This window comes from Piliocolobus tephrosceles, chromosome 6, assembly GCF_002776525.5.
Source record: "Piliocolobus tephrosceles isolate RC106 chromosome 6, ASM277652v3, whole genome shotgun sequence".
Classification (NCBI taxonomy): domain Eukaryota; kingdom Metazoa; phylum Chordata; class Mammalia; order Primates; family Cercopithecidae; genus Piliocolobus; species Piliocolobus tephrosceles.
The window spans coordinates 41535863-41550435 of record NC_045439.1 but is presented as its reverse complement, the minus strand read 5'-3'; the positions used below and the strand labels follow the sequence as shown (position 1 = coordinate 41550435).

Here is a 14573-nt window from a genome sequence, read left to right as displayed (position 1 = left end):
TGAAGAGTATAAAGGTTCATTATAAAAACTTTTTGAACAAAGAGAAAAACATAAAGGAAAAATATTTCCAGTAGACCTGTACTCAAAGATCACCAGAGGCCAAGTGCGGTGGCCCCTGCCTGTCATCCCAGCACTTTGGGATGCTGGGGTGGGAGGATTCCTTGAGGCCAGAAATTTAAGACCGGCCTGGGTAACATGGCAAAGCCCCAACTCTACAAAAAATACAAAAAATTGTCCGGGTATGGTGGGACATGCCCATAGTCCCAGCAACTCGGGAGGCTGAGATGGGAGGATTGCCTGAGTCCATGAGGTTGAGGCTACAGTGAGCCGTGATATGCAGTCAACCTAGGTAACAGAGTTAAGACCCTGTTGCAAAAATAAAAGATCACTAGAATCAACAATCACTTTTCAACTTTGTTTCAACTTGATGGTTATCACTATATGTGTGTGTGTGTGTGTGTGTGTGTGTGTGTGTATGTATATATATATGATTTTATAACTTTCTCCCAAGGAGTAATAATTTGAATTATTATGTTTCTTACACAAGTAGGCTGTTTCTAAGTGTCTGGGTTTTTAACATTTTACAGTTTTTATTGTACTCATTTTTAGAGACCTAGTCTCGCTCTTTCACCCAGGCTGGAGCACAATGGCGTGATCATAGCTCACTGGAGCCTTGAACTCCTGGCTTCAAGTGATCTTCTTGCCTTATTCTCCTGAGCAGCTAGGATTACACATGGGCACCACCAGGCCCAGCTTTTTTTTTTTTGAAAAGACATTTCCAAAAGTTAATTAGTTGGCATCTTTTCATTCATAGTTGTGATGGCTCACACCTTAATCTAAATGAACTTTTTCTCTGCCACCTAGGATGGTCCTGGACTTGTGTACGTCCACTCACTGGCCACTCAATCTGCTTTTCTCAATCTCTTCTTAGGTGTCAGAACTGGGAAGGTGGCATTGGCGGGGTACCAGGGATGGAAGCCCACGGTGGCTATACCTTCTGTGGCTTGGCCGCACTGGTAATCCTCAAGAGGGAACGTTCCTTGAACTTGAAGAGCTTATTAGTAAGTATCTTTTGAACCAGCCTCCTCTCAGACCCCAGGTCATGGTGAGGTGATTGTATTCAGACACGCAGGCTTCGGGAGAGTTTGGCTATGGGAAGGGCTAACAGTTAGCTCTGTTCCAACACAGAGGAAGGAGTGAGCAGCTGCTCTGTCTTGGCTCCCCCTTCTGCCTTTCTGTCTTCCTGCTTAGAGCTTTTTACATAGTGTGTAGACTGCATAGACTGTGTCCCGCAGACATCTGGTGTGAGCAGAGTACCTTCCTTATACTTCAGTTACGTAGAATTAGAGGTTTTCGTGTGTTATAGAAAGAACCTCCTAAAAGGAAAAGTTACAAGAAGAGTTTTGCAGCATTTTGAAACCAAACTTTTATTACCTGCTGCACTGTGTAAACATTTAGTACCTACATTTAAATGAGTTGTTTAGGCAGAGCTGGCTAATCGCATTGAGAAGGCAACCCAACATTTATGTCTGGACCCCAAGCTCCTGGCCAGTATTCAGAAGAAACTCAGAAAGCAGTCAGCTTCAGGGAGTCACTAGATTGTAGTTAAATGATCAGTGGGTGCACAAACACACACACCTCCACGGCCACCAAGGAGAAGGCATTCCCTGTCATGTCATTTGAGGAGCATGTGCCCCCTGACCATGACCTCAGAGCAAACCAGCTGCAACTGACACGCACCTCCTCTGCCTGAGTTCACATGCCAGCCTCCCGTTGTACGGCCCATCGTGAGCTTCCTGGAGAGTTTCTGCCGTACCCTGTAGAGATGTAACCAGCAGCATCCTGCCTCCACCTTCAGAAAGCCTCCCCGGCATAGTCTTTTTAAAGATTCCTGAAGGCTTGAAGGCTCATGCCGAAACAGCCAACTTTGTATGCTGAACTGAAGAGTTCCTCAGATGTTTTAAAATCTGAGCACCAATAAGGGATGAAACAAACAAGTCCCATCTCCCAGGCAGAAATAAGGAATGTGATCAGGGAGTGCCTCAGTTATAATGGCAGTGTTCCAGATTAGAACCCTGTCCCTACTACATTTGAGACATGGGTCCTTAGGCAAATTGTCTAATCTCTTCTAGCTTGATATTTTTTGTTTTATAAGGTAGGGATAACTATCCTTACTTTTTTAAGGTTAAAGGAGAGAACATTTATAAACGGCCTGGCACATAGTAGGTACTTAATAAATGTTAGTGTCCCTCTAACACAGAGTAATAATCTTTTTGGCACAAGGGACCAGTTTTGTGGGAGATAATTTTTCCATGGACCTGGGGTGGGGGGTGGGGTGGGGGGTAATGGTTTCAGGATGATTCAAGTACATTACATTTATTGTGTACTTTATTTCTATTATTATTACATTGTAATATATAATGAAATAATTATACAACTCACAATAATGTAGAATCAGTGGGAGCCCTGAGCTTGTTTTCCTTCAACTAGACAGTCCCATCTGGGGGCGATGGGAGACAGTGACAGATCATTAGGCATTAGACTCTCATATAGAGAATGCAATCCAGAATCCTGGCACACACAGTTCACAGTAGGGTTTGTGCTCCTATGAGAATCTAATGCTGCTGCTGATCTGTCAGGAAGTGGAGCTCAGGCAGTAATGCGAGCAGTGAGGAGCACCTGTAAATACAGATGAAGCTTTCGCTGGCTCACCCGCCACTCATGTTCTGCTGTGCAGCCTGGCGTGGCCCAGGGGTTAGGGACCGGTGCTCTAACCCAGTCTACTCCCTTCCATTTGCTTTGGGAGAAGTAGGACACATATCTGAAGTATGAATTTCTGTAGCCCAAGGAAGCAGAACAAATCCATGGGCTTAGGCACTGGAAAAAATAAATTAGTCTGCTTAAAAACACTTAAGCCCTACGGTAAGCAGAAATGAGGAATGGACTCCCACTGCAGCACCTGCTTTCTCCCTGCCTGAGTAATGCTTAGCCCACTTCCATTACATGCTGGAAGCCCTGGTTCATTTAAGACCAACCTGAACCTGCAGTGCAGTGTTTTCTGTCTCTTTTAAGAATTTGTGACTGTGACTCTCTATGGGCAGGTGTTGCCTTGAAGAGGGATATAATCTAAACTACAGCTTTTAGGGGAGGGCTGGCTCCCACTTCCATCAAGGGTCCCAGTGGCTCCTTTCAGGAACTTTACCTAGTAAGGCTCTAGAAACGGGAAGTACCCTCCCCTGTACCCTTTCAGTTGAGTGAGGCAGCTCTGTAAGTCTGTGGTTGGAATGGCCTAGGTGGTCTAGGGAGGGAAATGGAAATGTCATATCTGCTCAGCCAGTTGGTTCTGCTCATTTTAAGGGACCAAACCCATGACTATCTTGATCTTTGTAGTAGAGTGTGTTTAGAAAACTTGTAGATAAGCAAGGAATGGTGGTATCGTGTGTGACCACTGAGTGACATCAAGACCTATTTTACCATCCTGGCTAACACGGTGAAACCCCGTCTCTACTAAAAAATACAAAAAACTAGCCGGGCGAGGTGGCGGGCGCCTGTAGTCCCAGCTACTCGGGAGGCTGAGGCAGGAGAATGGCGTGAACCTGGGAGGCGGAGCTTGCAGTGAGCTGAGATCTGGCCACTGCACTCCAGCCTGGGCAACAGACCGAGACTCCATCTCAAAAAAAAAAAAAAAAAAAAAAAAGACCTATTTTACAGCTTCAGAGTAAAAGATTTTCTTATATCAGCCACAGGCTGGGCAGAATTGTCATTTGGTAATTAGAATGAATGGCTTCTGCTTTCAGGCCTGCTAGTGACTTGCTAAGAGACCTTGGGTAAATTTCCCCAGGTGCCAAGTAAAAGTCAGGAGCAGTCTGAGATCATCTGATGAAATATAGTACCCAATTCCATTTATCTGCTTTTAATAAACTCCCCTGAGCAGGGAAGTAATGAGAAATGAGCTACTGTTAGTCTTGCCTTCAATTTCCAACTTAAGCCATGTTTATTAAGAGACTTTGAAGGTCTCCTAACAAACCAGCTTGGCCTCTTTATCCTCTCAGCACTGGCCCTGCTTTGGAACCCAGGAAAAGGTAGTTGTCTGCTAGGCATTGAGCAGAGATCAGTGCTGGATGCCTCCACAGCGTTGGCTTAAATGCTTCACTCTGTGTCTGTGGCAGCGTGGGGAGGGAAGAAAGAAAACCGGAGCACCAGAACTGGAGTGCCGAGAAGCCACAAGATGGGAAACCCTCCATCCCACAGATTGACTCCTGGAGATCCTGTCGGGCTGGATTTTGTCTCTTTTAGCCTACAACTGCCTTTCCCATCTGTGTCTCCTCAGCAATGGGTGACAAGCCGGCAGATGCGATTTGAAGGAGGATTTCAGGGCCGCTGCAACAAGCTGGTGGATGGCTGCTACTCCTTCTGGCAGGCAGGGCTCCTGCCCCTGCTCCACCGTGCACTGCACGCCCAAGGTGAGCCTGGGGAGCTGTTTGCTGAGGCTGGATGATTTCCCTCCACTACTCACAAAGTCTGGAAGCCCAGTGTGCTGTTTTAGAGGGGTTGAAATGAGCTCTGTCTGTCCTGGATTTTGAGTGCCCAGTGTGGAACCTCATGCCGTGGGGCATGCGAATGCAGAGTAAGATTTAGTTTCATTGGTTTAGTGTCATTTCTTCTTCAAATTGGCTATGACAGAATGAGCTCCCTTAAAATTGCTACAGGGAGCGGGGAGGAAGTGGGTGCTGCTTCTGCGTTATCTGGAAGGAGCAGCCCACTCCTGTCCTGGGCTCTGCGGTGACTGCCACCTCCTCTGGGTGCAGGGCAGAGCTGAAAACCCAGTGTTGCAACAGTCACTGTTGCAACAGCAACAGGAAAGGCAACTGCGTGAAGGGGTAGAGAACCAGAACCCGTGGAGAAAAGACTTGCTGTGTCTGACTGGCTGCAGAGTTGTCACTATTAGAAATGTTTTATTTTACATTCATTGAACAAGCCTAAATGGGAGTTTGTTCCACCTGCACCATTGGAGTAGAGAAATCCACATTCATTTCTGTGGGGTCTCAAATGGGAATGCAAAACCGAAGTAGTTAGCGAGCAAAAACTCTGGGAACATTCTCTCTTTACCTCTTGAAACCTCAGTCTGCCTGTTAATTCCTGCACCATCTTTCTGGGGTACTTGATGTGGGAGCAGGTGTCTCTGAGTAGACCTGTGAGAGAGGGGACGTCATGGGGCCCTGCTGGCTGCTCATCTGTTTTTGGAGTGAGATCCCTGGGTCCAGAGAGAAGCTGTTCTTTGGACTTAGCTGGATAATGTAACTGCTCAAATGTGAAAGATGAGATTCCTTTCTGCCCCTCCCCACACTTTTTTCTCCTGTTTCTGAGGCCTGCCCCCACCCCACCCTTTTTTCCCCCCGCCGAGACGGAGTCTTGCTCTGTCTCCCAGGCTGAAGTACAGTGGCACAATATCGGCTCACTGCAACCTCCACCTCCAAGGTTCAAGCAATTCTTCTGCCTCAGCCTCCTGAGTAGCTGGGACTACAGGCATGTGCCACCACACCTGGCTAAGTTTTATATTTTTAGTAGAGACAGGGTTTCACCATATTGGTCAGGCTGGTCTTGAACTCCTGACCTCAGGTGATCTGCACACTTCCACCTCCCAAAGTGCTGGGACTACAGACATGAACCACCATGTCCAGCCCTGAGCCTCATTATTTAGTTTCTTAATTTCCTTTGAGTTGTTGAGTTGTGACCATTTCTGACACTGAATTAAAGTAAGCAGAGCCTCTGTCCCATTTTCCCGGCCTGGGCCCACTGGGCTTTAGGTGTCAGTATTAAGGCATATAAGGCACTTACCCTTTGAACACAGCAAGTGCACTGACTCTGGAGCCTGCACAGTGTCTGCCTTGACCACCAGTAAGGAAGTCAGGAATTCCCCAAGTCAAACATTTTTTTATTTTATTTTATTTTTATTTTTTTGAGATGGAGTTTCGCTTTTGTTGCCTGGGCGAACAAGGTGCAATGGATCACTGCAACCTCCACCTCCTGGGTTCAAGCGATTCTCCTGCCTCAGCCTCCCAAATAGCTGGGATTACAGGCCTGCACCACCACGCCCAGCTAATTTTGTATGTTTAGTAGAGATGTGGTTTCTCCATGTTGGTTAGGCTGGTCTCAAACTCCTGACCTCAGGTGATCCACCTGCCTCGGCCTCCCAAAGTGCTGGGATTACGGGCGTGAGCCCCCGTGCCCGACCTGACATTTCTTTCTTTCTTTTTTTTTTTTTGAGACGGAGTCTTGCTCTGTCACCCAGGCTGGAGTGCGGTGGCGTGATCTCGGCTCACTGCAAGCTCCGCCTCCCGGGTTTACGCCATTCTCCTGCCTCAGCCTCCCGAGTAGCTGGGACTACAGGCGCCCGCCACCTCGCCCGGCTAGTTTTTTGTATTTTTAGTAGAGACGGGGTTTCACCGGGTTAGCCAGGATGGTCTCGATCTCCTGACCTCGTGATCCGCCCGCCTCGGCCTCCCAAAGTGCTGGGATTACAGGCTTGAGCCACTGCGCCCGGCCCCCGACATTTCTAAGATAGAAAAAAACTTGGGGTCATGGTGATCTCTTTATTTGGAAGTGGTGAGGTCAAGCCCCTGGTAAAACTGTCAGTCTTTTACAAACCTGTCCCTGGCATTTATAAGACGCAGTAATTCTGCAATCCCAGGGAAATCTGGAGCAAGCTATAACAGGAGCACCACCTGTCAAAGTCTTCCAGGGGGACTGCTGGTTAATTGTTTATTGTAGCGTACGTTCTAGAGGGCTTGGTAGCATTCAAGGCTTTGTCAATGGAAAAGGGTGCCTATGAATCTTGGTGCTTCCAGCTTTTTTCATTGGCTGGGAGAAGGAGGCCTGTGTTGTCTGAAGTTCTTCTCGGACACAGGGCATCTCTTGAACTTGGAACAGACAGGAGTCTGTGAAGAAGGGAAGTGTGTTGAGAGGAGGGCAAAATACTGACTTAGGGAATCAAAAGGGGCTGCAGTGTAGAAAGTTAGTCACAATATATTGTGATCATATCAAAGCAATATGTGTGGAATCCCATTTTTGGTGAAGAGTTGACTCAAAAAAATTCACAGAAAGTATCTAGGATGTGAAATTACAGGTGATGTTTGTTTCCTCTGTTTGTATTTTCTAATCTTTCTATAGTTATTATGTATTTCTTGCATAAAGAAAGATAACAAAAGTTATTTTGCAAAAACAGGGAAATTCTACAAACAAAACAAGCAGCAAGGTGGGAAAAATATTTATGACAAGTGATGAATGGCTAATTTCTTTAATTTGAAAAAAAAAATCGTACAAACCAGTAAGAAATGGATAGACAACCCAACTGAAAAACAGGCAAAGGATCTGAAGAGAGAGGTCCCAAAGAAAGAGCTGTCCTTCTTTTTCTCCTACAACTGCTACTACTACTGGTAGCGGAGTCTTCGCAAGCCCTCACTGTATGCCAGGGGCTGTACTGAGCATTTCACATATATTTTCTCATTTAATTCTCCAAACAACCCTATGAAATAGGTACCATTGTTCACAGATGAGGAAACAGAGTACAGTGAGGCTAAGTGACTGCTTTATAATACCTGATTGGCACTCACAAGGGTTAGTATGTGGTTGTGTGAATCCAGACTAGCTGGCATCTGAACCCTGCCCTGCTCATAACCACAGTAGGTGGCCATTAATCCAACGAAAAGTTGTTTAGCTCACTTGTAGGTAAAGAAATGCTAATTAAGGCCGGGCGCGGTGGCTCAAGCCTGTAATCCCAGCACTTTGGGAGGCCGAGACGGGCGCATCACGAGGTCAGGAGATCGAGACCATCCTGGCTAACCCCGTGAAACCCCGTCTCTACTAAAAATACAAAAAACTAGCCGGGCGAGGTGGCGGGCACCTGTAGTCCCAGCTACTCCGGAGGCTGAGGCAGGAGAATGGCGTAAACCGGAAGGCGGAGCTTGCAGTGAGCTGAGATCCGGCCACCGCACTCCAACCCGGGTGACAGAGCAAGACTCTGCCTCAAAAAAAAAAAAAAAAAAAATGCTAATTAAAAGACTGGCACTATTTGTTTTTATTATTGGATTGGCAGAGATTAATAAACTTGATACCCTATGTTGGGGAGAGTGTGAGAAAACAGGTAATTTGATACTGTTAGTGGGGATGTAAATAGGTAAATCATTTTTTGGAGGGCAGTTTGGAGACATCCGTTTAAATTATAAGGGCACTTACCCTTTGAACACAGCAAGTGCACTGTCAGGAATTTACCTGCAGAGATATTAGCCAAGGATGTATATTGAGGTGGAGTTGTAATAGCAGCCTAAGTGCCCACCAAAAGGTTAAGGGTTACATAATAAAAATCTCTCCAAACAGTAGCTGCATCCCATGGGCTGATAGAAAGCTCTCCAAGATACAACATCAAGTGTAAGGGGCAGGGCCTGGAGCAGTCCCTGGGCACACAGCCTGAGATGTACACAGCTTTTCCTGGAACCTCCACCAAACCCCTTTAACAATGGGTACCTTTGGGAGAAGAGAAGGAGACAGAAGACAGAAGGAGGGAGATTTTTTAGATTTATTTATTTATTTATTTATTTATTTATTTATTTATTTATTTATTTATTTTGAGACAGAGTCTGACTCTGTTGGTGAGGCTGGAGTGCCGTGGTGCGATCTCGGCTCACTGCAACCTCCGCCTCCTGGGTTCAATCGATTTTAGTGCCTCAGCCTCCTGAGTAGCTGGGATTACAGGTGTGTGCCACCACACCTAGCTAATGTTTTCTATTTTTAGTAGAGACAGGGTATGACTCTGTTGGCCTGGCTGGTCTCAAACTCCTGGCCTCAAGTGATCCACCTTCCTCGGCCACACAAAGTGCTGAGATTACAGGAATGAGCCACTATACCCGGCCAACTTTTTAGATTTTATATTATACTGCGCCCTTTTATATTTTAAGTATAATATAAACAGATTTATATTATACTTCTATATTATACTGTGCCCTTTTAAAAAAAAAAGATGTGCATTACTAATTTTATTTTGGTAAATGTACAAATACATTTTTTAAAAGGCATTGATCATATTGCTAACTAAAAAGCAAAAAGAATGCTCTAGTGCAGCACATGGGTCTAGGCCATGCCCTAACCCAGCAAGTGACCATCAGTGGCTCCATGCCAATGACTACTTTCTATGTGTAAGTGACGGTATTTGAGTAGAAGAAGGAATTATCATTAATAGCTTAAAACGGGGCCGGCCAGCACTTTGGGAGGCCGAGACGGGTGGATCACGAGGTCAGGAGATCGAGACCATCCTGGCTAACACTGTGAAACCCCGTCTCTACTAAAAAATACAGAAAACTAGCCGGGCGAGGTGGTGGGCGCCTGTAGTCCCAGCTACTCGGGAGGCTGAGGCAGGAGAATGGCGTGAACCCGGGAGGCAGAGCTTGCAGTGAGCTGAGATCCGGCCACTGCACTCCAGCCCGGGCGACAGAGTGAGACTCCGTCTCAAAAAAAAAAAAAAAAAAAAAGCTTAAAACGCTGGGCACGGTGGTTCATGACTATAATCCCAGCACTTTGGGAGGCCAAGGCAGGCGGACCTCTTGAGCCCAGGAGTTCAAGACCAGCCTGGGCAATATAGTGAGAGCTTGTCTCTACAAAAAATTAAAAACAATTAACCAGACACAGTGGCATGTGCCTGTAGTCCTAGCTACTCAGGAGGCTGAGGTAGAAGGATCACTTGAGTCTAGGAGGCAGAGGTTGCAGGCAGAGAGTGCCACTGCAACTCCAGCCTGGGAGACACAGCAAGACTTGGGTCTCAAAAAGCAAAAGAAGCCTGTAATCCCAGCATTTTAGGAGGCCGAGGCGGGTGGATCATGAGGTCAGGAGTTCAAGACCAGCCTGGCCAACATGATGAAACCCTGTCTCTACTAAAGATAATTCCACTGTGGTCAGTCTATTTGAAAAAATAATGCTAAGCATAGATAATATTGACAAAGATTTAGCACAGCATTCCTCATAATGGCAAGGAACTGGAAACAACCTTGGAAATAAATAAAAGACGACAAGTCCCATCATATATGTATGTATCTTATACAACAAGGTCCACTGTGCTTACAGGTGAGGAAAAGAAAGGAAGGGAATTAAAATAGTGTTTTAATTTAATAATTAAATTAGCTGGGTGTGGTGGCATGCACCTGTAATCCCAGTTCCTCAGGAGACTGAGGCAGGAGAATCACTTTTAACCCCAGAGGCGGAGGTTGCAGTGAGCCGAGATCATGCCATTGCACTCCAGCCTGGGTGACAGGGCGGGACTCCATCTCGAAAAAAAAAAAAGAAAAAAAAGGCTTAAGAAATCTCAAGTGCTGACTAAATCAGTGAGTTATTTGTTTTTTTTGTTTTGTGGAACAGTAAGAAAGCAGCAGGCCTGTGAGTTTCTGCCTGGCTTGGTAGTTACTGGCTTCTTGTATGTTATTTGGGACATACCCTGGAATTTTCTTGCCCACCTGTGAAATTGAGCTACAGATGGCTGCACCTGTCAGTTATGGTGAGGAAAGACTTTTTATTTTTTTGGATGAAAAGAACCTTTGAAATGCAAAATGAGATGAGAATGGGGACCTATAATTTCAGGAAGAGGGAGAAAGGATTTAAAAGGCCGATTCCAGTGCGCAGTTATCACCCTATAATCATATCTGCTTTCATCTTGTGATTATGTGTGCTGGTGTCCAAATTCAGGATTTCTAGAAGCTCCTTGTAGAATTTTTGAACTTTGAGCTTCTAAGCTTCAATAATATAGGAAGTCACTGAAACAGTCTATAATTTTTTTATATGATAAACATAGCGTTTTCAGATTCTAATTTTAGCCACAGGTTATCATTTACCTTATAAAAATAGTCTTTTATTTGTTATAGGATATGAAATATGTGTACATTTTGTACAGATATGTAATGCAGTTTCCTAAAGTTTAATAAATATGCTTTTTCAAATAACAGCTTTGTTGAGATATAATTCCCATACCATACAACTTACCTATTCAGTTACGAATCATCATGACAATTCTAGAACATTTTCATTACTCATCCCCCCAAAAATCCCCATACACATTAAATATTTTCTTAAAAAGGAAATCACAAAGGAAAAATCAATAGTATAAAATATATATATGTTTTATATTAATTAAATTTTAAAATTAATTTTAAAAAGTTTTAAACTCACATAACCAAAACAGAGGAGCAAAAAGGAGAAAATAGATGCAGCATATGATGTAGACAAGGGGCATATATAAGAAAAAGCTCGGTTAATAAAATTGACTATTGGATCTCAGAATAGTCAATATATAGGCCAAACAGACACCGTCATAAGGAAATGCAAATATTAAACACAAATTATGGAAAAATTTCACCCTAATTAGTAATCAGAGGCATGCAAATCAAAATAAACTGTCAGGTACTATTTCTTTTTACCATTTGAATTGCTGATTACTTTTAAAAAGTAACTAAAGCTGGCTAGGCATGGTGGTTCACACCTGTAATTCTAGCACTTTGGGAGGCTGAGTTGGGCAGATCGCTTTAGGAGTTCGAGACCAGCTTGACAACATGGTGAAACCCCGTCTCTACTAAAAATACAAAAACTAGCCGGCGTGGTGGCTTGTGCCTGTAATCCCAGGTACTCAGGAGACTGAGACAGGAGAATCACTTGAACCTGGGAGGCAGAGGTTGCAGTAAGCCGAGATCACACCACTGCACTCCAGCCTGGGTGGTCTCAACAACAACAACAAAAAGGTGCTAATGCTGGAGGTGGTAGAGCAAAATTTTAAATTTTGCTGGCAGCTACATAAAGTCTTTGTTTTTATTTTTAGTTTATTTGTATATTTATTTTTTACGGCTCCTGCAGAGCAGGGCTATTCCACAGGGATTGTGCTGGGAGTAGTCTATAAATTCTTAAAGCAGTTTATCAGTATCTATTAAAAGCCTTAAAAATGTTTATTCCCTTTAACCGAATAATTCCACTGTGGTCAGTCTATTTGAAAAAAATAATCCTAAGCATAGATAATATTGACAAAGATTTAGCACAGCATTCCTCATAATGGCAAGGAACTGGAAACAACCTTGGAAATAAGTAAAAGACGACAAGTCCCATCATATATGTATGTATCTTATACAACAAAGTCCACTGTGCTTACAGGTGAGGAAAAGAAAGGAAGGGAATTAAAATAGTGTGAGTGTATCAAAGCATGTGGCCTGCGGCCAGCCTGAGATGGGAGACTGGATGCTTCTCCTTAGGTCGGACTCAGTGTCCTGTGTCTCTTTTTTTTTTTTTTTTTTTTTTTTGAGATGGAGTCTGGCTCTGTCACCCAGGCTGGAGTGCAGTGGCCGCATCTCAGCTCACTGCAAGCTCCGCCTCCTGGGTTCACGCCATTCTCCTGCCTCAGCCTCCCGAGTAGCTGGGACTACAGGCGCCCGCCACCTCGCCCGGCTAGTTTTTTGTATTTTTTTTTAGTAGAAACGGGGTTTCACCATGTTAGCCAGGATGGTCTCGATCTCCTGACCTCGTGATCCGCCCGTCTCGGCCTCCCAAAGTGCTGGGATTACAGGCTTGAGCCACCGCGCCCGGCCCTGTGTCTCTTAATGGGTGTTTCGGGGCTGAGTGCAACTCAGGGTTGAAGATGAGAGGCTTTTGTCCCTAGCCTCCAAATGTCAGCTGGCCACTGTCCCTCATCTAGTGCTCAACCTTGGAAACCCTTTTTCTCTGCGTCTCTTTTTAAATAAATTTAATAAATTACTATTTTCTGTTTGAAATATTCAACAATTTAGGCTGGGTGCAGTGGCTCACACCTGTAATCCCAACACTTTGGGAGGCCAAAAGAGGGTAGATCACCTGAGGTCAGGAGTTCGAGACCAGCCTGACCAACATAGTGAAACCACGTCTCTACTAAAAATACAAAACTTAGCCAGGCGTGGTGGTGCGTGTCTGTAATCCCAGCTACTCCGGAGGCTGTGGCAGGAGAATTGCTTGAACCCAGGAGGCGGAGGTTGCAGTGAGCCAAGATCGTGCCATTGCACTCCAGCGTGGGCAACAGAGTGAGACTTTGTCTAAAAAAAAAAAAAAAAGGAAATATTCAACAGTTTAATATTTTGCTTAAATCTCTTTATAGACTGTATTGTAAACTTTTCGTTTTTATTTTTAAAAATCTTTTCCTCTTTTTTCTTTTTTGTTATTTTCTCCAAAACGTGAAAGATTATTGATACCATAAACTTTTATAATTTTCACCATAGAAATCTATATACTCACATATATATAAGATTTTTAGTTATTTTTCAGTTATTTGTAGTTATTTTCAGTTCTTTTTATGATACAGTAACCTTATATGTCCACTTAATAAAATACTATATGGCTATTCAGTGATAGCTATGCAGATTATGTAGCAGAATAAAAAAGTTTATGGCCATATTGGTAAGTGAAAAACATAAGATACATAGTTATAATAACTAGGTAGAAAAATGCATAGAAACCAAAAGATTGGAAGAAAGAAAAATTAGCTTTCAGGTGCCATTTACCAATTGTTGGACATCTTTTTTTTTTTAATTTTTTAATTTTTTTTTTATTTTTATTTTTTGAGGCAGAGTCTCGCTCTGTCACCTAGGCCGGAGTGCAGTGGCCGGATCTTGGCTCACTGCAAACTCCGCCTCCCGGGTTCACGCCATTCTCCTGCCTCAGCCTCCCGAGTAGCTGGGACTACAGGCGCCCGCCACCTCGTCCGGCTAGTTTTTTGTATTTTTTAGTAGAGACGGGGTTTCACCATGTTAGCCAGGATGGTTTTGATCTCCTGACCTCGTGATCCGCCCGTCTCTGCCTCCCAAAGTGCTGGGATTACAGGCTTGAGCCACCGCGCCCAGCCTTTTTTTTTTAATGACTTATTGTTGGGCATCTTTTAGCCCAGGTATCAAAGTATTAAATTGACCAAGGACTTAATGTACATCCTATATATATATATATATTTTTTAATCGATTTCTACACAGATGCTTCTGCACACCTGTCCATGATTTGTCCCTCCTTCCCACTTGATAACTGTGTGGCCCACAGAATTCTTTGACCATAGTGATTGAACTTCAGCGTGAAGAAGTCCAGTTGCTTGTCAGTACCTTAGTAGTATTACCAGAATACCCAGTTTTTGCTAGGGTATCTTATGATGCAGGAGGGCAGTTACTAGTAACGTTTCTTAGGTAAATTCTTTGAGCCGAGAGACAAGTTAGAGAATTCCCTTTGGAGACTGATTAAATTCAAGCTTAGAAAAGTAGAAGAAACAGACTTTATTACCCCTGTTAAGAGTTCTCTGAGCTAATCAGTCTGGTTAACAAGTTATAGAGATATGCTAGAGGGAAGGTCTCTTGAAGTCCAGGGTAGATTTGTGGACCAAGTTGGGAGCAGCCACCGAGGTCAGTCTGGAAAGGTAAGTTCAACAGCTAGGCCGGTTCATTGGCTGCTAGAGATGTGGTTGAGGATCACCATCCACGTTAACAGGGTGCATTTCAAGAAAGTGGAAGTGCCACTTTGAACTGCTGCTCTTTGCCACGTGTCA

General features: G+C 44.2%; 1 protein-coding gene across 2 annotated transcripts in view; it reads left to right on the top strand.

Annotated features, from left to right (window-relative positions):
* Positions 1 to 14573, top strand: part of FNTB (farnesyltransferase, CAAX box, beta) — a 76712-nt gene that overhangs the window by 52942 nt on the left and 9197 nt on the right. For both annotated transcript variants that reach the window (XM_023232420.2, XM_023232429.2), the window contains exons 8-9: positions 932 to 1061; positions 4331 to 4463. In XM_023232420.2, coding sequence (XP_023088188.1) covers positions 932 to 1061; positions 4331 to 4463 — 263 coding nt within the window. The remainder of the gene's footprint in view (positions 1 to 931; positions 1062 to 4330; positions 4464 to 14573) is intronic.